General features: G+C 45.9%; 1 protein-coding gene across 6 annotated transcripts in view; it reads right to left on the bottom strand.

Annotated features, from left to right (window-relative positions):
• Positions 1 to 23,100, bottom strand: part of LOC106587011 (myosin-10) — a 92,526-nt gene that overhangs the window by 51,353 nt on the left and 18,073 nt on the right. For 3 of the 6 annotated variants that reach the window (XM_014174807.3, XM_014174832.3, XM_014174840.3), the window contains exons 3-5: positions 21,881 to 22,037; positions 3,556 to 3,583; positions 1,155 to 1,263 (exon numbers count right to left, since the gene is read on the bottom strand). In XM_014174807.3, the coding sequence (XP_014030282.1) occupies positions 1,155 to 1,263; positions 3,556 to 3,583; positions 21,881 to 22,037 (294 nt within the window). The remainder of the gene's footprint in view (positions 1 to 1,154; positions 1,264 to 3,555; positions 3,584 to 21,880; positions 22,038 to 23,100) is intronic. The other 3 variants (XM_014174822.3, XM_014174860.3, XM_045706889.2) reach the window with 1 other exon arrangement.

Genomic DNA, 23,100 nt, shown 5'->3' with positions numbered 1-23,100 from the left:
TTATTGCTTAATGAGCCTATTTCTGACTGCTGTGGTAATGTACCAGTATCATATAACTACAGAAGGATCTGACCCTTTGGTGACCTCATCACACAGCCCATGTCCACTGTCAGACACTGTTGTCCTCTAATCATTATGCCTCCATTATCATACGGATCTATCTGATATGGATTAACTGGGGTTGGAGTTAATCCACTGTACTGTAAATACCAGTGGATCAGACTGGCCTGGTATTAGGGGGACATTGTGGATCAAACTGGCCTGGTATTAGGCGGACATTGTGGATCAAACTGGCCTGGTATTAGGGGGACATTGTGGATCAGACTGGCCTGGTAATAGGGGGACATTGTGGATCAGACTGGCCTGGTATTAGGGGGACATTGTGGATCAGACTGGCCTGGTATTAGGGGGACATTGTGGATCAGGCTGGCCTGGTATTAGGGGGACATTGTGGATCAGGCTGGCCTGGTATTAGGGGGACGTTGTGGATCAGGCTGGCCTGGTATTAGGGGGACCATTGTGGATCAGGCTGGCCTGGTATTAGGGGGACATTGTGGATCAGGCTGGCCTGGTATTAGGGGACGTTGTGAATCAGACTGGCCTGGTATTAGGGGGACATTGTGGATCAAACTGGCCTGGTATTAGGCGGACATTGTGGATCAGGCTGGCCTGGTATTAGGCGGACATTGTGGATCAGGCTGGCCTGGTATTAGGCGGACGTTGTGGATCAGGCTGGCCTGGTATTAGGCGGACGTTGTGGATCAGGCTGGCCTGGTATTAGGGGACGTTGTGGATCAGACTGGCCTGGTATTAGGGGACGTTGTGGATCAGACTGGCCTGGTATTAGGGGACATTGTGGATCAGACTGGCCTGGTATTAGGGGACATTGTGGATCAGACTGGCCTGGTATTAGGGGACATTGTGGATCAGACTGGCCTGGTATTAGGGGACATTGTGGATCAGACTGGCCTGGTATTAGGGGGACATTGTGGGCCGTACAAGATGTTAACTCTCCTCTTTCATCAGTTACCCCTCAAAAGAAAGACATACTGTAACTGTGGCCTTCAGAACAGGGTTTAGGGGTAGATCTAGAGGTGTGGTAGGGAGATAAACATGGCAGGGGGAATATAGAGAAAGAAAAGACAGAAACTTACACTTACAGGAATGCTGTGGTCTTTTTTTCCTTTATGGGAGGAAGCCACATGTGCAAGGTACTGGATGATCTTTTTAGTGTTTTCTGTCTTGCCAGCACCAGATTCACCTCTGAGAAGACAGAAAACATACAAGACAGATTCCTGGGTTAGTAGATGGAGAAGAATGACGTGTGTGTGTGTGTGTGTGTGTGTGTGTGTGTGTGTGTAGTGTGTGTGTGTGTGTGTGTGTGTGTGTGTGTGTGTGTGTGTGTGTGTGTCTTTCTGACTGGCAGATGTTTTTGTGAGGAGATTATGGCACTTGGGAAACTCTATAAACAGTCTTGAGCTGGGGGTGAGAGAGCTAGCCAAGCTCTGCTCCCTGCAACTCCGCTAAACAACAAAGTAAGTGAAAATAAAACACAGTTGAGAGGTTTATCGGATGAGGCGGTGTAGCAGAGCTTTTGTGTATCTAGATGTGCTGTTTATTTTCTTTGAGCTAGTTTAGTTCAGCGGCTGTGGTTGAGGGTGGGACTCACGGACCCACAGCGATGACAGCTTTAGAGCAAGGAAGTATGTTTTTGCAAGCTCTTCAAGCCATGTAGACAGAATCCTATCCCCAAGAGCCACTTACTGTACAGTAACATCAACACACAATGCATACCAGGCTTTTACAATAGGTACTCATTCTACGTAATCGCTGGTGGTTAACATTGAACTTTCTCCCCGATCTCAAGCTCAACGCTAGGTTATATCTATTTGAGCAAAATGATCTGCAAAATAAAACTAACGACATGATGATCTTCAAATAAATGACAAGGCCCCTGAATACTCACTGAGTGTAAAACCAGTTACTATAATAAAGTCATGTGTTGTTTTTCCTTTCAGATTCCGCTTACCTGGTCATGTGGTGAAGTCCTATGGTAGTCTTGTCTAGTACTATGAATATGCTGTACGGCTGATGAGTTGTGTGTTAGTGTTGAGCTCAATAACCACCGGGAGCAGAGGGCATTTCTGGCTGCGTCTGAAATGACGGGCTCTGGCCAAAAGTAGTGCACTATTTAGGCATTAGGGTGCTATTTTGGACAGGGCCCGTGCGTGAGTGATTGCGTCAAATGTCCCTGAGGTTGGCATTAAACTGGACGTGTTAGATTCCTCAGGTTGGTTCGCCTTGCTGCAGAGGAGACCACTCATATTCTCAGGGACTGACTTATAATCACATGGCATCTCTGTGCAGCGTTTACATTGCTATGACCACCGTCTCCTGCAGTGTGTGTGTGTGTGTGTGTGTGTGTGTGTGTGTGTGTGTGTGTGTGTGTGTGTGTGTGTGTGTGTGTGTGTGTGTGTGTGTGTGTGTCACGGTCACAGTTGGCATATAAATGCATCATAGCAGATGTGTTCAAGCAACATTTCCGACATCCATCCAAATTCTTCCATGCTCCCCCAGACTTAGTCATGTATGGTGAGAGGCTAGGAAAATATTTGTTGACTGGTGGCTTGTAGCCCTGGGGGTTCCAGGGAAATTTTGGGTGGTGGTGGATCGGGTTCAGACCAGTGCAGGGAGAGAACACACACACGCGCACACACACACACACACACACACACACACACACACAACACACACACACACACACACACACACACTTGGAGAAACTTTACCCTGTATACTCTTTCACACATCATCAGTGTAGGCCTGTCACAGAGGCTTACGATGAGATGCCACGCTGACATTTTTCTTGGCATCATTCCTGTCATCTGTAGATATTGGGCGCTAGACTGGAATACAGCCAACGGGTAGGGGTTGTGTGTGTGTGTGTGTGTGTGTGTGTGTGTGTGTGTGTGTGTGTGTGTGGTGTGTGTGTGTGTGTGTCTGTGTGTGTGTGTGTGTGTGTGTGTACCAGAAATACCAAACATTTCCCAGCTTCCCTGCCCAAAGCTTAAGTCTCTTTCCCGTAAGTGTCTGTCTCACTGTTCTGTGTTACTGAGTTGCTCCTTTTAAAATAGCTAGAGGCCTCTGGCTCTGTTCTAGTTCAATTCAATTGATTCCTCTTTCCACCTATAATCAGTGCTAAGTACATTCATGTCGGCTTCAATAGGCTACACTTCATTCTTAGTTGAATAGAGCTTCTGCAGGAATGCAATGCGGCAGGTAATGTCCCGTTTCATTTTCGGGACTACTAAGTGATGAAGAGACGCGTATAACAAAGATAATTGAATTGTGAATGTTATGCAATTAAGCTGGTGCTGCATGGCCTTTCTAAAACATCTGGTCCAAACCAGTGATGTGTGGTATGATACTATGCAGGCTGGATGCAAGGAATCAAACTGAGAAGAGACTTTCCTGTAAATCCAGCAACCCATGCAACACAGAACACAGAATGAGAGAAGAAAAGGGCTGAGCAGACATGGCTCAGAGGTTACTCACGTGCAAAGAATTGATTGGTCCTCTCGGTCTGCGAGGGAGAGAGAGAAAGAGGAAGAGAGGGGGGGTAGTGGGAGAGAGAGAGAGGGAGAGAGAGAGAGAGAGAGAGAGAGAGAGAGAGAGAGAGAGAGAGAGAGAAATGGGGAGAGAGAAATGGGGAGAGAAATTATACACAGTGTCAGCATTTAGCATACTCATTGGCAATGGCCCATTACCCAAAATCCCTCTTTCAAACTGAAATGAGGTATTGTACCAAATGTATCACTGGCTGACAGATGTACACCAAAGTCATTTTACAGAACATAGACAACTTTACTGAGCTTGGTGAGTTTGCCATCAAATGAGATACTCCCTTCAAACAGGTTGAAGGTCATTGTCTGGACCAGGAACGAAATGTAATTTCACTAAACATTTCAAAAGCCTATACAGACATTTCACAGGCACACAAAAATGGAGGAGGAATCGAGGAGTATTTCCAAGGAAAGCTTTGTAGTGCCAAACCTCTGCATTACAGAGATAAGGGCTGATAGTGTACCTTGTCGCCATTTGGCTGGGGAATTGAGGGAAGCTGAGCGTAAACCTGCTGAAAGCTATACTCTTTAAAAAAAAGAGTTCCAAAAGGGTTCTTTGGCTGTCTCCATAGGAGAACCCTTTTTGATTCCAGGTAGAACTCTTTTTTATTCCATGTAGAACCTTCTGTGGAAAGGGTTATACATGGAACCCAAAAGGGTTCTACATGGAACCAACAAGGGTTGGTTCCTTTTAAGGTCTAAATAGCACCTTTTTTTCTAAGACTGTATGTAGGCTATGTCCATCATGTGCATGTAGCCTATGTGAAAACAGTTTACATATGAAGTCATCAAACTCAGTCAGACCACGGTAGGTGTAATACTGCAACCAAAGGTCATCTTTCTCTGTATTGTTATGACAGAAACACAGCTCTCTAGTGAGAAGGCAGAGCATCAATGTGATTTACAGTCAGCAGGAAAGAGAGGAAAGAGAGGAGAGAGAGGAGAGAGAGAGAGAGAGAGAGAGAGAGAGAGAGAGAGAGGAGAGAGAGAGAGAGAGAGAGAGAGAGAGAGAGAAGATGCTCTGGTTTAACGGCTAGAGAATCAGGAAGAAGAAGGAGGGAGCCATTTGAAGTGACAGCGAGGTTGGGACAGTTTGCAGACAACAAGCCAATCACTGAGCTCCTTCTCATCTAATTGGCCCGAGGTGAACGGGGGCACCAATGGGTTAACAGACAAGTAGCGTTTCGATCAAACAGTTTTCCAGTGATTTAATTTTCTTAACTCAAGTGGATTTGATTAATTGTAACCATATTTGACATTGGGTTGCATAACTTCTTCAGATTACAGTAAATTACTGGAGAGTCAGAACAGCTCTACACAGTACTGGTGGTTGATGCTACTGTACATTACTTAACATCTGTCAACGTTGCCTTGTACTCCAGGTAATAGGCACTGGGATGAAAATATTTGTGATTTTTTTGTAACCACATTTATTTTTTGTTGTTGTACGTTTTTCATTGGGGGGTGTACAGGTACAATATACAAATTCATATAATTTAATATTCAGTTCATATCAGTTCATATTTACCTGTGGGCTGCCAATCAAAAAAGAAAAAAAAAACATTTAGAAAAAAGGTACATAAATACAAAGTATTGATCATTATGATCATATTACAGAGTTACAAAGTTATAATACATTTAGTATGTAAAGAATGATTGCTTGTAGTCCAAGTAATTGCCACCAGATCATGTTTATAAGACTTCATTCCTCGCACTCGTATAACACCACATAAAGTACTGTCTGCCACCAGACCAAACTGTCTGCCACCAGACCAAACTGTCTGCCACCAGACCAAACTGACACAATGGGAGGCATCCGATCAGTCCCCGGAAGCAGTGGGCTCCAAATGAACTCAAGGTCGTGGCTGCCGGCCAGGCTAGCACCAGAGAGTGACAGTAGAGAGGAGCGTAAGGGGGGTGGTGAGGTGTGAGGTCATGGGAACTAACTGTGGTTCGGCTGCCAGCATCAGTGCCTCCTCAGGCCTCTCAGCTGTGTCACATGCCTGGCAGAGCTGGAGTACCACAGATAAGACAAAGGCCATCAGCTCCCGTCCCTTCTGCAGTGAGTCCCTTCCTCCGGGCTCCGGTGGCTCGCCACTGACGCCAGATAGACCTTTGTGGTCAGTTCTGGTCGTGAGTCTGACGAGGGCTGGGCTCTTGCCACCAAGGCAGAGCAAGGGGCTGGTCCACAGTAAGAGGCAGAGAATGGGGCTGACCCACAGAGGCAGAGCATGGGGCTGACTCACAGTAAGAGGCAGAGCATGGGGCTGACTCACAGTAAGAGGCAGAGCATGGGGCTGACCCACAGTAAGAGGCAGTTCATGGGGCTGACCCACAGTAAGAGACAGAGCATGGGGCTGACACACAGAGGCAGAGCATGGGCTGACCCACAGTAAGAGGCAGAGCATGGGGCTGACCCACAGTAAGAGGCAGAGCATGGGGCTGACCCACAGTAAGAGGCAGAGCATGGGGCTGACCCACAGTAAGAGGCAGAGCATGGGGTTTACCCACAGTAAGAGGCAGTGCATGGGGTTGACCCACAGTAAGAGGCAGAGCATGGGGTTGACCCACAGTAAGAGGCAGTGCATGGGGTTGACCCACAGTAAGAGGCAGAGCATGGGGCTGACATACAGTAAGGGGCAGAGCATGGGGCTGACCCACAGTAAGGGGCAGAGCATGGGGCTGACCCACAGTAAAAGGCAGAGCATGGGGCTGACCCACAGTAAGAGGCAGTGCATGGGGCTGACATACAGTAAGGGGCAGAGCATGGGGCTGACCCACAGTAAAAGGCAGAGCATGGGGCTGACCCACAGTAAGAGGCAGTGCATGGGGCTGACCCACAGTAAAAGGCAGAGCATGGGGCTGACCCACAGTAAAAGGCAGAGCATGGGGCTGACCCACAGTAAGAGGCAGAGCATGGGGCTGACTCACAGTAAGAGGCAGGAGAAAGAGAGAGATAGAGATGCTCTAGTTTAACAGCTAGAGAATCAGGAAGCAGCAGGAGGGAGCCATCTGCAGTGACAGCGAGGTTGAAAGAGGAATCAATTGAATTGAACTAGAACAGAGCCAGAGGCCTCTATAGCTATTTTAAAAGGAGCAACTCACAGTAAGAGGCAGAGCATGGGTCTGACTCACAGTAAGAGGCAGGACAAAGAGAGAGAGAGATGCTCTGGTTTAACGGCTAGAGAATCAGGAAGAAGCAGGAGGGAGCCATTTGAAGTGACAGCGAGGTTGGGACAGTTTGCAGACAACAAGCCAATCACTGAGCTCCTTCTCATGTAATTGGCTGAGGTGAATGGGGGCAGAGCCCCAAGGCATGGCCACAGTAAGAGGAGCATGGGGCTGACCCAAAGTAAAGGCCCAGAAGCACAGTTTGAGACTGTACCCATCGTATCTACTAGCAGTGAGCTAGTTTATAAAGGGAAAGGTAGGAACATAACTGACCAGATTTCCCATATGAAGTTTCATAGCCTAAGTGCCATGTGCTGAGTTCTCAGATTGGACTATAATACACCATGACCAATATAGCATAAGAGAGAGAGAGCTGCTCACATCGGCAATGACTCATCAGGAGCAGAACTCCATCGTAGCCCTGAAGACAGCCTTCTGTCCAATCTGTATCTCTACCAAGGAGGAACACTTCTATGTTAGATGGGCTTTACCCCTGAAGACATCAATAACCCGATAGTTTCTGGGAATACACGCCTTAATAGGTTTAACGAGTTTCCATCCAATCTGGGAGAGTCATGATGGGCAGTGGAAAGGTGGAGGGAAAGGATTGTGATGCATTATTAGATAGGCTCTTGTGAGGTACCGTAGTCAATTATTCAAGACAGGGTTGCATCTTTACTTCATAGGGGCTGTGTATTTTCCTGCATTCACCAAAGGAGTAACACCTCTCTAGGCTAAAACATATCAGCTTTTTATGGACGACAATGACCCAAATTATTTCATTTCCAAATGTTTGATTTGATGATTATTCATATACATAGTGCAATGTTTTGTTGATTATTTGTATATTTGCTTATTGCATTGTTAGGAGCTACTCCAACGTCAACAAAACAAAGGAGATGATCGTGGACTTCAGAAAACAGCAGAGGGAGCACCCCCTCTATCCACATCGAAGTGACAGTAGTGGAGAAGGTGGAAAGTTTTAAGTTCCTCGGCGTACACATCAGACAAACTGAAATGGTCCACCCACACAGACAGTGTGGTGAAGAAGGCGCAACAGCCTCAGGAGGCTGAAGAAATTTGGCTTCTCACCTAAAACCCTGACAAACTTTTACAGATGCACAATCGAGAGCATCCTGTCAAGCTGTATCACCGCCTGGTGGCTCAGTTGGTAGAGCATGGTGTTTGCAACGCCAGCATGGTGTGTGCAATGCCAGGGTTGTGGGTTCGATTCCCACGGGGGGCCAGTACAATTTTTGTTGTTATTTTTTATAAAAATGCATGAAATTAAATGTATGTATTCAATAGTGTAAGTCGCTCTGGATAAGAGCGTCTGCCAAATGACTAAAATGTAAATGTAAATGTAATGTATGGCAACTGCACCGCAAGCAAACTGCAAGGCTCTCCAGAGGGTGGTGCGGTCTGCACAACGCATCGCCGGGGGAAACTACCTGTCCTCCAGGATACCTACAGCACCCGATGTCACAGGAAGGCCAAAAAGATCATCAAGGACAACAACCACCCGAGCCACTGCCTGTTCACCCCGCTACCATCCAGAAGGCGAGGTCAGTACAGGTGCATCACAGTTGGGACCGAGAGACTGAAAAACAGCTATCTCAAGGCCATAAGACTGCTAAACAGCCATCAATAACTCAGAGAAGCTGCTGCCTACATAGAGACTCAAATCATTGACCACTTTAATAAATGGATCACTAGTCAGTTTAATAATGCCACTTTAATAATGTTTACATATCTTACATTACTCATCTCATATGTATATACTGTACCTTATATACCATCTATTGCACCTTGCCTATGCCGCTCGGCCATCGCTCATCCATATATTTATATGTACATATTCTTATTCCATCCCTTTAGATTTGTGTGTATTAGGTAGTTGGTGGGGAATTGTTAGATAACTTGTTAAATATTGCTGCACTGTCGGAACTAGAAGCACAGGCATTTCGCTACACTCGCATTAACATCTGCTAACCATGGGTATGTCACCAATAAAATTTGATTTGAGCTAGTAACCAAAGTATTTAGCTGCACCTGAATTAACATAAACTGTACGGGACCAATAAACATAGATTTGATTAGATTTCCTAATTATCTCAGGAATTTCACCCCGAGCTACGAGACGGCGAGATGGGTGCACTACAAAGCATTCCGATGAATTCATGTGAAATGTGGAATTGTCGCTGTGATGTAACAAGTGACGAATGTAACGTGTCGTGTTCAAATCAAGCGGGTCTTCACCATCTCGTAGGAACAGAGAGAGAGGTGCTACTGGTTTCCATCTTTGTCTGACGCTGTGAGTTTGGGTTGCTGCTGGGCATTCAAGTAGGTACTGTAAATCTCCTCTCTATTCATCCTCACTTAGCGGATTAAAAGGGTTGTGGAGAAAAGTCTTGATGTGTAATAAAAGTAGTGCTACAACCAATGTAGCAAAACAGGAATTTGTTAGCATGATGTTGCCATTTGTTGTGGGCAGCCGATCATATTAATGTTTGCTTTGTGTCGCAAATATTAATTATTTGACGTAATAATCATGTTTTTGACCACATCTGAAGAACTACATTGGAAACCGTTTGATATTAAACCAGACTCAGAAGCGGGACATGTTTCATTTTCTTCTCCCTTCTCCAAATGGGTTTTCCCCCTCTTCTTTCTGAGCTGAGGCCAACAGCCTTTCACCGTCTCCGCTACAGATGGTGGCTGGCCACTGACATTTCCCATGACCTCTTCCTGAGTCACTGGAAGTCAGTCTCTCTCGCTCTCTCTCTCGGATATTAAGGTCTTTCACACCCCTGGATACGGTAATGACACATGCCTGTGCAATAGACTAATACCCTTTAAAAGGCATCAGAGGATGGGATGATACCTGAATAGTTGCTCAATTTCCCTGAAGGTGAGGCTTTGTCTTGACCTGGCCTTCAGGAGGAAAGTTCGGATTCAATTTCTGTCCTGGATGAGCTCATTTGCGATTCCTGCCCAGCACAGCTAACACGATATACATCAATAAAATAACACTTGTGGTGGAAGGATGGCGATCATTCAACCATGAGACGCTGAGCGCACAAACTCTTACAAAATGCTAATGTCCTTCGCTACAGTAGCCGTAAGTATTCTAATTTGGCTCAGTATTGTCACAGAGAGGCAGTCCTGGCCCGGTCTTCTGATGGAGGGAGAGAGCTCGTTTGAAAGAGTGAACTGGAGAGAGGAGAGAGGCCAGAGCTAGATGGATTGTTCTGTAGGAAGGGATGCCTGAGGAAAACAGGGTGGGGGGGACTCAGGCACAGCTGGATGGCTCATCAGGGACAGTGCAGCTTCCTTGATTTGAGGAGGTTCTTCCTGGCTTGACACATTCTCACTGATGCACAAGGATTTACAGGCATTTCATGGTATGATGTCATCATCCGCTGCTCTACGCATGGCCGTACTGAGAAGCACGCACACACACCATTATCTCATCCTTCCTGTGTCTCCCTTTACATTCAAAACCCCTATCTCTTTCAGACGCAAACACAGCCCAGACAGCAAGGCTGCTGTGGAAACATCTCTCCCTTTATCTGGCCAGCTGCAGACGCGGGAAGAATATAATCGAGTCAAGAGGACGTTCTCGAATTCCATTCATTCATGCCAATGTATCGACCTCAACAACCTCTCCAAGATCTTAAAACTCTGATGACTACTTGAGGGGTAGAAGCCATTGTGGGCAGATGGGGAACCAAGCAGAGCTGTTATTTCTGTAACATTGTTTTATAGCCTAGTCATGAGAACCGTTGTGTGGGATTCACATGATTGGTAGTGTTCTTTCCAGCTTCACATGACTTGATTATTTTGGATGGCTTCAAGAGGCTTCTCCACGGAATAGGATAGGATTGGTTGTTAAAATATTTGAAGAGAGAATAAAAATGATTTAAAAACCTATTCAGTTGTATGGTGTTTGGCCAATTCTTTAGTAATGGACTGTCTCATGGGAGGGAAAAAGGCAGTACCAAAGTTTTGTTATTAATGCTCAAAATAATAGAACAATTACTTAATAATTTACAGCCTAATTAACAAGTTAACCACCAGGCTTGGATGGATGGCTCCACTTGAGCTCCTCCACAGACCATACACAACAAAAACAAAACACACGTCACCATCTTTCAAACCTGTGACAAAGTCAAAAATTGGAGGACATCTTGGGCACAGTGGCTCTGCGTGTGGCGTTTGCGACGGAGGGGAGACAAGGGAGGATAGGACGAGGGAGAGAAGAGCAGAGGGGGGCAGAGGGAGCTGATATCAGCCCACAGACAGTGAGCTCATTGTGAGCCTGTCGCACGCTGGGCCTAGGCCAGCCTCTGCTATTGAAGGCTAATGCCGGCATTAAGGAGAGGCAATGGAGTGGAAACACTCGCTTCAGAAAGCCCAGCTCCAGTGGTCGCTTTTGCTGTTAACAAAGTGGCTTTGAAGGAGGAAGACCTCAGAAACCAGTTTGATATAAATAGAGGTACAACACATCCACTGGGCCGTGGTGGATAATGAAGACAAACTGGTGGTCTGTAGCTTTAATTGAGGATAGTCTAGTTTTCATCTGTTTAAGAAAAAAGAGAGAGGAAATGTCTCAAAATGAACTCTGACCACTGATAACTTATAGCAGATGCACTCTGAAACAAATAAAGGCATCATCCAAGTGTTGTGTGGTGAGCAGTAGTATGTCAGTCAGCAGATACCAGAGTCCAAACCAGAGCAAAATGAAGATCATTGTTGGTTGGCCTGGCTCCTCCAGGGGAAGTTCCAACCGGCCACGAGACAGGGGGAATAGGGCCTATCTCACACTGTGGACTGTGGGCAAACTGCTTCCCCATTACCCCCCCCTTCAGATCCCCCCCTGCTGGATTAATGCAGTGACCGGACTCATTCCACACATACCAGTTCACATCCCTGCCAGCCACGAGCCTCAAGCTCAATTCTAACAAAAAGTGTGCTCATGCTGGAAATAGAATGCATATGAGTGAGAGAAAACAGACGTGCCGCGAGTGTCAACAGCATCATAGCGCGTCAAATTAGCAAGCAAGTCTATTTTTCTCGCGTCTACGAGGAGCAAATCTGGTAAAATAAGCAGATAGATTGCATGGGGTCATTTGTAGAAAAGAATTAGGGAAGATCATTACAATTCCTCTATGCTAAGAAGACTAAAGATGTAGTTGAAAATGTATTGGGCCGTAAGCTAAGGTCGCAGCCTACCTGTGTTGATTTCATAGGCATATAGCCTAAGCAGGCTACGGCTGGAAAACTTGAGGATCGCTTACGTATAAGAACAAGAAAGACTTGGTTGTTTATAATCGGGTTTAGCACAGGTGGCTCCCTTAGGACATCTAAGGAACTCAGAACAATAACTCTCAGGGGCTTCGTAGGGAACATAGATAACTGTTTATTATGGATTTTCATTGGCATACGCTATACAGTGTATGTGAATTGACGCTCGCTACTCTCGCACACAACTTTTCACGCCGTTGACAGGCGTCTGTGATTTCGGCTTCACTCCAGACTCTAAGGCAGAAGGCAAGCCTCTCGTTCACATCTACTGTATGGATGGACGACACCTGTACTGACCATGTATGGACAAATACCTGGCCATATACAGAAAACACCTGTACTGACCATGTATGGACAAATACCTGGCCATATAAGAAGAACACCTGTACTGACCATGTATGGACAAATACCTGGCCATATAAGAAGAACACCTGTACTGAACATGTATGGACAATCCTGGCCATATCAGAAAACACCTGTACTGACCATGTATGGACAAATACCTGGCCATATAAGAAGAACACCTGTACTGAACATGTATGGACAAATCCCTGGCCATATACAGAAAACACCTGTACTGACCATGTATGGACTGCTCTATCCATTTGACTGACTGAGGAACATTCGGTGTTTACAGCCTTTCCACAATAAAATGAGATGTGGGTTTTGTTGCCCTGGCCTGTACATTCAGAAGGACCAGGTCCAACATCCTAAAACTTTGTTGACAGTTTGACTGTAATTCAGCAAGCAGGGAAGCGAAGGATTGCTGGAATTGGCCAATTTTGCAGTCTACAATGTGTGGAGAGGTATGGAAAAGCTGTCCCCCATTAAAGCATTAGAGTGGTTAGTTTGTTAGTATAACACCTCAGGAGCAGTTATAAGCCTGTACATCGGGCAGGACTCCAGCAGTGCTTAAGGGTCTAGTCAGATTATACTGTATTTACACTATTTGTACAAAATATTACACTTTCAATGACATAGACTGACCAGGTGAATCCAGGTGAAAGCTATAATCCCTTATTGATGTCACTTGTTAAATCCACTTTAATCAGTGTAGATGAAGGGGAGGAGAAAGGTGAAAGAAGGATTTTTAAGCCTTGAGACAATTAAGACAGATTGTGAATGTGTGCCATTCAGAGGGTGAATGGGCAAGACAAAAGATTTACGTGCCTTTGAACGGGGTATGGTCGTAGGTGCCAGGTACACCGGTTTGAGTGTGTCAAGAACTGCAATGCTGCTGGGTTTTTCACGCTCAACGTTTTCCTGTGTGCATCAAGAATGGTCCACCACCCAAAGGACATACAGCCAACTTGACACAACTGTGGGAAGCATTGGAGTCAACATGGGCCAGCATCCCTGTGGAACGCTTTCGACACATTGTAGAGTCCATGCCCCAACGAATTGAGGCTGTTCTGAGGGCAAAAGGGGGGAACTCAATATTAGGAAGATGTTTCTAATGTTTTGTACACTGTGTATGTTCTCTCTGACATAGCCTGCATGCACCAATCCTCTCCCCCTTTCTGTTACGATCTCATTATAAAACAGTTACTTCCGGCAAGGCATTATGATTGGTCAAGAGGCGTTCACAGCCTGCAAAGCTGTCTTCGACAGCAAACAGCTGGCAGGCGGTCAATAGAGGGTTTTGGACTGTTCCTCTGTGCCTGGTCTCTGTTAGCCGTCATCTGTGCTTAAAGCAGTCAAGATAACACTCACAAAAACAAACACTGTGGCGTGCCTGCTTGTGAATGGGGTCTAAGAGGCAAAGCCCCTGGCCCCTGAAACATCCATTAAACCGCAGTGGCAGGGCTTTGGATATGGGGCCACTAAACAGCAGTAGCAGGGCTTCTGATATGGGGCCATTAAACAGCAGTGGCAGGGCTTCGGATATGGGGCCATTAAACTGCAGCGGCAGGGCTTCTGCTATGGGGCCACTAAACAGCAGTAGCAGGGCTTCTGATATGGGGCCATTAAACTGCAGCGGCAGGGCTTCTGCTATGGGGACATTAAACAGCAGCGGCAGGGCTTCTGCTATCTGGCCATTAAACAGCAGTGGCAGTGCTTCTGATATGGGGCCATTAAACTGCAGCGGCAGGGCTTCTGATATGGGGCCATTAAACAGCAGTGGCAGGGCTTCTGCTATCGGGCCATTAAACAGCAGTGGCAGGGCTTCGGATATGGGGCCATTAAACTGCAGCAGCAGGGCTTCTGATATGGGGCCATTAAACAGCAGTGGCAGGGCTTCTGATATGGGGCCATTAAACAGCAGTGGCAGGGCTTCTGCTATCGGGCCATTAAACAGCAGCGGCAGGGCTTCTGCTATGGGGCCACTAAATAGCAACGGCAGGGCTTCTGCTATAGGGCCATTAAACAGCAGTGACAGGGCTTCTGCTATGGGGCCATTAAACAGCAGTGTCAGTGCTTCTGATATCGAGCCACTAAACAGCAGTGGCAGGGCTTCTGATATGGGGCCATTAAACAGCAGTGGCAGGGCTTCTGATATGGGGCCATTAAACAGCAGTGGCAGGGCTTCTGATATGGGGCCATTAAACAGCAGTGGCAGGGCTTCTGATATGGGGCCATTAAACAGCAGTGGCAGGGCTTCTGATATGGGGCCATTAAACAGCAGTGGCAGGGCTTCTGATATGGGGCCATTATACAGCAGTGGCAGGGCTTCTGATATGGGCAGAACCAGGAGTTGGTCCTCAGCCACCAACATCAACTTACAGATGGGAAATAAAAAAAAATAGACAGACCCAGCAAATCTAGTTTCCCATTTCCAACGTGGATCTTTCCTGAGAAATGGGTCCTTAGAAGGGAAATGTGATAGGCTAGGCTAGCTAGACAGATTCATCATTTTGAGAAGTTAGACAGCCCCGGACATCTGGACATTTATTCAGTGTGTGTTGTTTACATGACCCAGACCAAGGCACCTGGTACAGTACACATTTAGGAAATCTGTGTTTAATATTTACCTCAGGAGTGAGATAAATTACAGGAGACAGGTTGTGTACTACTGGACTACAGCTGCCACAGCAAGGACAGAGGGAGTGATGAGGAGTGACAGAAAGTAAGGGAAGGGAATCTCAATTAAGCCAGAGCCTGAGGCCTTGTCCTACTTCAATATTTAGAATACTTCGATCATGGGGTATAATGCAAGGTAACACACACCTGCCATTCTGGTAAAGTAATAGAGACGTTCAATATCTTTTCCCCTATCGTGAGACGGACTGAAAAACCCAGCAGTTGAAAGTCTGATGACAAAAAAGTAGCCCATTATTAAGAGCTTACCAAGGCCCTGAGGACATTGAACAGGGTCATTTACTGTATGCTAGCTCTGCCAAAAACCAATCCATGCTGGGTGACAACACAGAGAGGAATTCTCACCGTGAGCACGGCACATTGTGTATTTTCTTCAGATGAGTGGACAGCCAATGTGGCTCAGGCCTGGCTGAGAAACAGAACCAGCTGACCCGAGACGGGCGACCAAACGCACCGCGCAGGAATTTGGCGGGTAGTGGTTTGAAGTAATTTTTCATTAGTCACACAAACTGAGGGACTGATTGTGATCTCATCGACAGCTTCCCGGAGAGAGGCCAGCCACAAGACCACCTGCCGGACCGTCAGAAAGGCCCCCTTAGAGCACGGGAGACCACATTCCTCTAGCGACCAGGGCTCAGTCCAAACCAAGGCCAAAACAAAGGGGAGAACGTAGACCTGGGGCTACTGATCTGAAGCCATTGTATTCCTGAGCCAAGATGTTCTAATAAATTAAATTCAAGACGAAACATGAAAGGTGTTTCAAAGGGAGAAGCACATGTAGCATACTGAACACTTTGGACACCATGGAACGTTGAGAGGGTTCTTGTGAACGTCACTTAGACAGAGATTACATTTCCCATCCCTTGTATCGTTCAATCCAGGCCTGACCGAGGCTGAATTCCACGGGTGAGATCAAACGCATTCCTCAATGTTCTAACGTCATTCCTCTCTCGCTATCCTCGAACTGTCACTACAGAACCAAAAACCAAAAACACAACAGAAAAGGGATGACTTGGCTATAGCTGCAGTCAGTCTCACCCTAACCCCGGACAGAAAAGGAAACGGGTAATCAGCAGGTCTTGCCCTCTCAGTGTCCTGTGTGGCTTCGTTCCTCCCAGGCCCATTAGGAGTCCTCTTAGCCTCCTCCCACCTCTGCAGACAATGATTTATTCTTTATTCACCCAGAGGATATACAGCAGCCCAATGGCCACCCCTGCATTCCTTGCCATTGAACTGTAATGGCCAGCAGAGAGGTTTGGTCACTGCAAGAAACAAGGGTAATGGATATTCTCTAGCTTCTTCAATGTGGTACAAAGTAGCGTTGGTATAATAATGGTGGAGCGTTGGCATAGTGATGGTGGAGCATTTGGCTCCACTGGCTTAATGCCAGCTGTTTTAAAAACCCTAGAGGGGAAGGGCCATAGAAATGGATCATTGTCAGCATATTCCAGAACTTTATAGGTTTATGACATCAACCACGCTCGTATTATATCTCTAGGGAAAATAGCTGTGTGCTGCAGTATTGCCGGGCCTGCCGTGGATCTCAGGGGAGGCTAAAGAAACAGCTAGACCTCTGCTGTGTCTGGAGGGCACGGTCGTTTAGGTGCTCAGACTGCAGAGTGTCTCCAGGGACATCATTCCCATGTTTGGCAGCTGGAAACATCAGAGGAGTGCTGAATCTGCTGATATTCAGGGTAAAAATTCCCTGCAGGTTGAATGAGTTTAGGGCCACAAAGACTTGGAAATTGGGGGGGGGGGGGGGAAATGGGACAAATGTTATCTCAATTCCATGACATATGAGAAAAGCAACAGAGCAGGCTAACTCAATCAAAGCTGCTCCAACTATTAGGCTAATAAAAATCCCATGGTGCACACAACCTGTTCCAACTATTAGGCTAAAAAAATCCCATGAACCATGGTACAATCCCATGGTACACTATCTAGAACCTAAAAGGGTTCCTTAGCTGTCCCCATAGGAGAACCCTTTGAATAACCCTTGTTGGTTCCAGGTAGAACCCTTTTGGTTCCAACTAGAACAGCTTTGGGTTCCATGTAGAACCCTTTCCAGACGATTCTACATGGAACCATAAGTGGTTCTACCTGGAACCAAAAAGGTTTCTCCTAGGGGGGGACAGCCGAAGAATCCTTTTGGAACCCTTTTTTCTAAGAGCGTAGAGGAAATGCGGGATTGAATTTGATTAAACACATTAATCAGTACCGTAATTTATCAAGTACTATCAGCATCCATAACTGCATCTGATCCATGTTCTTCTGAACCAGGTAAAAGCAAGAGAACACTCACCAAAACAACAGATTATGTCATTTTCTTGTGTTACTTTTTGACAATTTGTTTTTACTTTAGTCTATTTAGTAAATATTTTCTTAACTCTATTTCTTGAACTACATTGTTGGTTAAGGGCTTGTAAGTAAGCATTTCACGGTAAGGTCTGTTGTATTCTGTTGCATGTGACAAATCAAATTTGATTTGATTTGATTCAGAAAATTTGATCAAGCCTGTGTTTTCTTGGCTCTACTTGGAATTCCTTAAAAAATGTAGCAGGTCTCTTTTTCAATAGACTAACAACAATCTCTGTGTGTACTCAGTGTGTTCTAGTACTCGCAGGATGGACGAGGCGGGCTAGCCACAAAGCCTTGGATTCTTTTCAAAAGAACGTTGGCCATAAAAACCATTACAGGTCTTATTGGTACCAAGTGGGTCAAGGGATGCAGCGGGTCCCAGAGTGTACACACGAGGCCTACATCGTAATAACACACCCACAATCGCTTTGAGTCTAGACCGTACATTGTACATGAGGTCTCCATCCACGGAAACTTTCCTCCACACTATTTACTTAACATTTCGTTATCTTTGAGACTATTATCAAAGACATGAGTTCATTTAGTGACAGAGAGGGTTCCCATGAGACAAATGTAGGCTTATTGCTCAAAGCTTATGAGGCCAATATAGATCTGCCTTGAGGGGACCTAATGGCCTATCCAAACACAAGGGAGAGTCCTTACAGAGGCCATTCTTCTCTTCAATCTCACAAAGCCTTGCTGTTGGACAACGATGTTGCTAAGGGACAGTGTTGCTGTTGATGCGAGTTCAGTCCACTCTTGAAATCCCCCCCATGCTGACATGGGCGTTTCTTCTCTCAACCAACACATGGTTTCATTCAAGAGAACATCAGCGCTTCGCATTTCTTAACGACACGTTCCAGAAATGTTCAAATTAGCCCCTTGTAACTGACTGGACGCCATCAGTCCAGAGCAACGAGGGAGATTATGGAAAGTATCTGGAGAAGTAATTAATGGCAGATGTGTGGGTCTAGTTGTGGTGGGGGGAGTTACACAACCAGGGCTTTATAACGTTACACCTCATTTAACCCTCCATCTGGACATTGGCTGGCATCTCAGAAATGCTGGGATAATGACTGGCCCCTGGAAAGGTTTAGACATCTTTTAGCCAATAACTTTATTTGACTGTCTGGAAGTTGACTTCCTTGGATGAAGATGTGAGGCCTACAAACTGTGAAGATAAACTGCCCAGGGACGACAGATGAAAATTATCCGGCTGGCTAAATCTGGCACAGTTGCAGAAATGTTGACCAATGTGCATTGTTCATGTTAAGTATACTTAACGTAATACATGACATGAAGCAAATGCCTGTTCCTCGTGGCTAAATTTGAATTTCAATGTCCAAAGGGACATGTGATACTATCATCACTATCACAACATTTAGGGATGAAATCATGGCACTGAGATAATGCCGTGATGATATCCATAACAGTATGCGGTGATCCAGCGACATTTTCATACAATCAGTACAGGGTACCAGCGCATAATCACTGAACTGAATCAGGTTATAGACCTGCTCAGGGGCAGAGCAGCAGCTGGCATCTGCTAATCTCCAACATACAAACGTCCTGTTGAGCCAAACCGCTGGTTGGCTGGTTAGCCATGATGACTATACTGGCGATGACTACCACTGTGACAAGCCTGCATAAAAGTTCATAGGAACTTCAGGTCCTGAGAGGTATCCTTTCATTTCTAAAATGGTTATTGGTAGAAACCAATGCCTCATTTAAATGGGTGAAATGAGGCGAAAACAAAGAAATGATTTGGATTTGAAATGGTACTTACTCCGAGTCCAAGTCTCCAGTCCCTGCACCCCACCGCTACATCCATGCAGATGCTCAGGGTGTGAGAAAGCTGGAGGGTGTGAAGGGGGTAATGGGAAAAACTCACTGGGTCATGGGACAAGTAGGGCTCATAACTAAAGTATGATTGGGGAAGCACTATGTATTTGCATGCACATGCCATGTCCGATAGTGGAATTACCACTACATTACCAGTACATCCAACCAGTGTCTTTGAAGAGATTCTTCACAGAGGACACTACTTGAGGTGTCAATGCACACATTCTCCACACTGAGAGGGAGCTTCCTCCTTGTCTAAACTGACACCAGGCAGGGCCTGGATGACGGGACTGCCCAACTCGTCACAACCGACCCCCACTGGACGGACAAGCCCTCGTCACAGAGACAAAAGGTCCCATTGTGCTGCCAAATGCAGGTCACCCTCTCTGATCTCACTGGTCTGGTCCCAGTCACAGCTCCCAGCCTGGCGTGCCTCCCAGCTATATCAGGCAGAGGGAAAGAGAGACATCTCTCAGACATCTCTCTATGATGTCTGTTGTTGTGACAGTCATGGGATGGTGCTCCATGATGGGCATCCACACCAATAGCACAGCCCTATGGACATCCAGAGTTTGTCCCGTGATAGTATCGCTAGGGAGCTGCCCCTCGCCCCAAGATCCAGAAAAAGAGTTAAGAGGTCAAGAGGAGCTGTGCAAACACAAACACACGCTGGTGTAAAACCTCGGGATAAATTAGAGTGGGAGAGAAAGGGGGACTGGGAAGGATTGTTTGCTGCCTGGAATGATGTTGGTTAAGTCAGGAGTCTGGGACAGGACAGATAACGGGTATCTGGGACAGGACAGATAATGTGGCTATTTCTACTTAAGATACAAAAGACATTAAATAAACCAAATATCAACAGACAAAAAATGTGATTAATAAATTCCAAGATAAAACAGAGTTGTTCAGAGAAAGCCAAGAACCTTGGCAATTAGAGGGTAAAGCAATGGAAAAAGATGGAGCATGTGGTTTGAAAGAAGCGATAGGTTACTGGCACTAGAATGATGGAGAGAGATAGAGAAATGGGTGCTTTCTTTAAGCAGCTCCTTGTAAATCAATTCTGCCTTTCACTATTTTTCCACTGATGCGAGGAATAGAAGGTTATGCAGGCTTCTCCTGCTGGGCAGAACCTATAGGCTAGTAGACGCTGCAGGAGATAAGTTCTCCCTCATCACGAACCCCTGGTAGATTTACAGTTGAGTAAAAACCAACCAAAATGGGATGAAGTCTATTACAAGCTGGATTTAAAATCACATACAGGATTGTGACTCTACTTGTGTAACATAGATTCACCCTTCTTGTGTTATGGAATCAGATGCAATTCTAATAAAGCTTTTGGTGTATGTTTTTCTTCACCCAACACTTGCGGTGCATCAACATACTTTGACCATGTCAGACACAAAGTCAAAGCCTCTGGCAATCTGAAGAGGTCTGAAGTGGATTCTCTCTGCAGTGACTAAAGGCTTTGGGTTCTCAAGCTGAGATTTAGACCCATTGGTGCTTATAGCCCATAGTGGTGCTGAGAAGTGCATAGTTCTGAGGTATCAGCACTTAATGGAAAAAAAACCCAGTCATCCTTCACTTCCCCTTTCCACTGTGCTCCCCACATTCTAGACATTGCTGGCAAACTTAATTTCTCTCTGGAGGTGGAAATATGAACAGAGAAATAAGACCAGCTCCTTTGGACTGTTTCCACAGAGCCCTTTTTCCTCAATGCGTGCCATTTGATACCATAATGCTCGAGATGCTTGCATGAATTTAGGGCAACTACAAAATAATACAGAGTTGGCCAGTGCACTACATCAAAATAATTGGGGGCGACTTTAGTATGCAACAAACCATGGTTCAGCTGATGGTTTCAATTAAGCCTTCTAGTGAAATGAATGGCCCTAAAGTTGTTGAAATTGAGTAGTAATCCCGTAAATCACAGGGCGACTGTTAAACAACTTTTATGAGCGTTGGCGATGGCGACACGTGGCTTGTTTTGGTTCGGTAACTTGAGAGCGAAAGAGCGAAAGCCTTGAGTATTGTAACAGTAGAGCTAACGGAGATGCCCTGCCAAATGCAACAGGGGGAAAGGTAACATTTCGACAATTTACAGAAGCCCCCCCCCCCCCAAACAAAACGACAAAACTAAAATGACGACATAAAGGCCCAATACCTGTTCATCCCCTAGCAACAGTTTAAATTGAAACACAACAACAACATCTAGCCCTATGGGAACTGACATTGTACAATTAACATGACAAATGATCCAATCAGGCTCCACTTAACATCACAGACCTGGGAGATAAGTGCACCTGCCACAGTAGAGACAAGCCTGTCCTTTTATCAGTATGTTCTGTACCTACCGGTTGACTGCCACTCAACAACAGCCTTAATCCCAAAACAACTGGTTAGCTTTGACTTTCTGGTTCCAGTAGACTGATTCAGATCATTCATACAATTTCTCTGTGTAGCAAACATATGCGCATATTTTGTCCATTGACATTGATGGTTGCGGTAAAGGGAGGGATAAACCATAACCAATTGAGACCTACCTTGGAGCATGCATCTGTAGGCAGACTCTGAGATGGCGTAGATGTGAGGGGGCATCTCATGTCTCTTCTTCCCCCTGTACATCTCTATGATGTTCTCGGAGTAGATGGGTAGGTACTTGTAGGGGTTTATCACCACACAGAAGAGGCCAGAGTACGTCTGCAGGAGAAAGATAATATAATTCGGTGTGAAAAACGGGAATCTGAAGACACCATGATTTGATATCACGTTTTTTTTCTCTAACATTTAATAGTACAGGTTTGCCAGGTAAAGAGAAACCATCTGAAACAATTGTGGACCAGTCAGCCGTCATGTAATGAGAAAGAGCTAACAAATCCCTTCAGTGCCCCACAGGGAATCACTAAGATCACTATTCACTAATGATGTTGAAGCAATCAGAAAGCAATTTCCCCTCTCCCTTGTGGGGTTGAAAAGGAGTGTGAACTGCTTAGTGGACAGAGAGTAATAGCCTGACCTTGGCTTGTATGGTGGTGGAAGGACAGTGAAGATGTGAAAGGATACATACAGGTGGCGTAGAGGGAATGAGAGAACGAAGATCGTTGCTGGTCCGTATCAAAGTAGCCTAATGATAAGGTTGACCTTCAGTTTGCTGCTACAGGCACTGAGATTAAAGCATTACCATCATAATGATTACGCATCATAAAAAGGCCGGTTGCCTCTGGTTCAGAGCTGGGATTTATTTTCCCTTTTCTCTCACTCTCCCCCTGACCTCCAAAAACTGATCATACAGAAAGAGTCCCTGTGATATAGATGCTGCTAGGTGGATGGCTGCCAAAGTGCTGCACCATTTGAGATTCCTCCCACAAGGCACTCACAGCTTTCTCCTCCTCCGCCTCCACCTCATTGCATCCGGCTGAGAGGACGGCTCTTTATTCAGTGCAATCCAATGCACTCAAGCCAGGGAATGAGTTACGCTGTGTGTGATGCATTGTAATAACCCGAAACAGAGCAACAAATCTGATCTCTTTAACACTAATGCAGATCTCTAAATGGGGGTCGTTGCAGTTGCGTACAAAACTGCCATATCATCCCTGCAGTGTCAGACCGGGGGGAGGGCAGGCCAGGAGAGGGTTAATCCCTGTCTACAGTCTGCCGGCCGGGATATTCCATTAAACCAGTAAGAGAGGGGGGAAGGGTGATTATGCAGAAGGGTCCTTTTCCCATTCTGCCTTTCTCTCTGTGTCCATGCACCCTTTATCTC

Source organism: Salmo salar, chromosome 02 (genome assembly GCF_965601325.2).
Source record: "Salmo salar chromosome 02, fSalSal1, whole genome shotgun sequence".
NCBI lineage: Eukaryota > Metazoa > Chordata > Actinopteri > Salmoniformes > Salmonidae > Salmo > Salmo salar.
The sequence above is the reverse complement of the archived record's forward strand: the minus strand, read 5'-3'. Positions and strand labels throughout refer to the sequence as shown.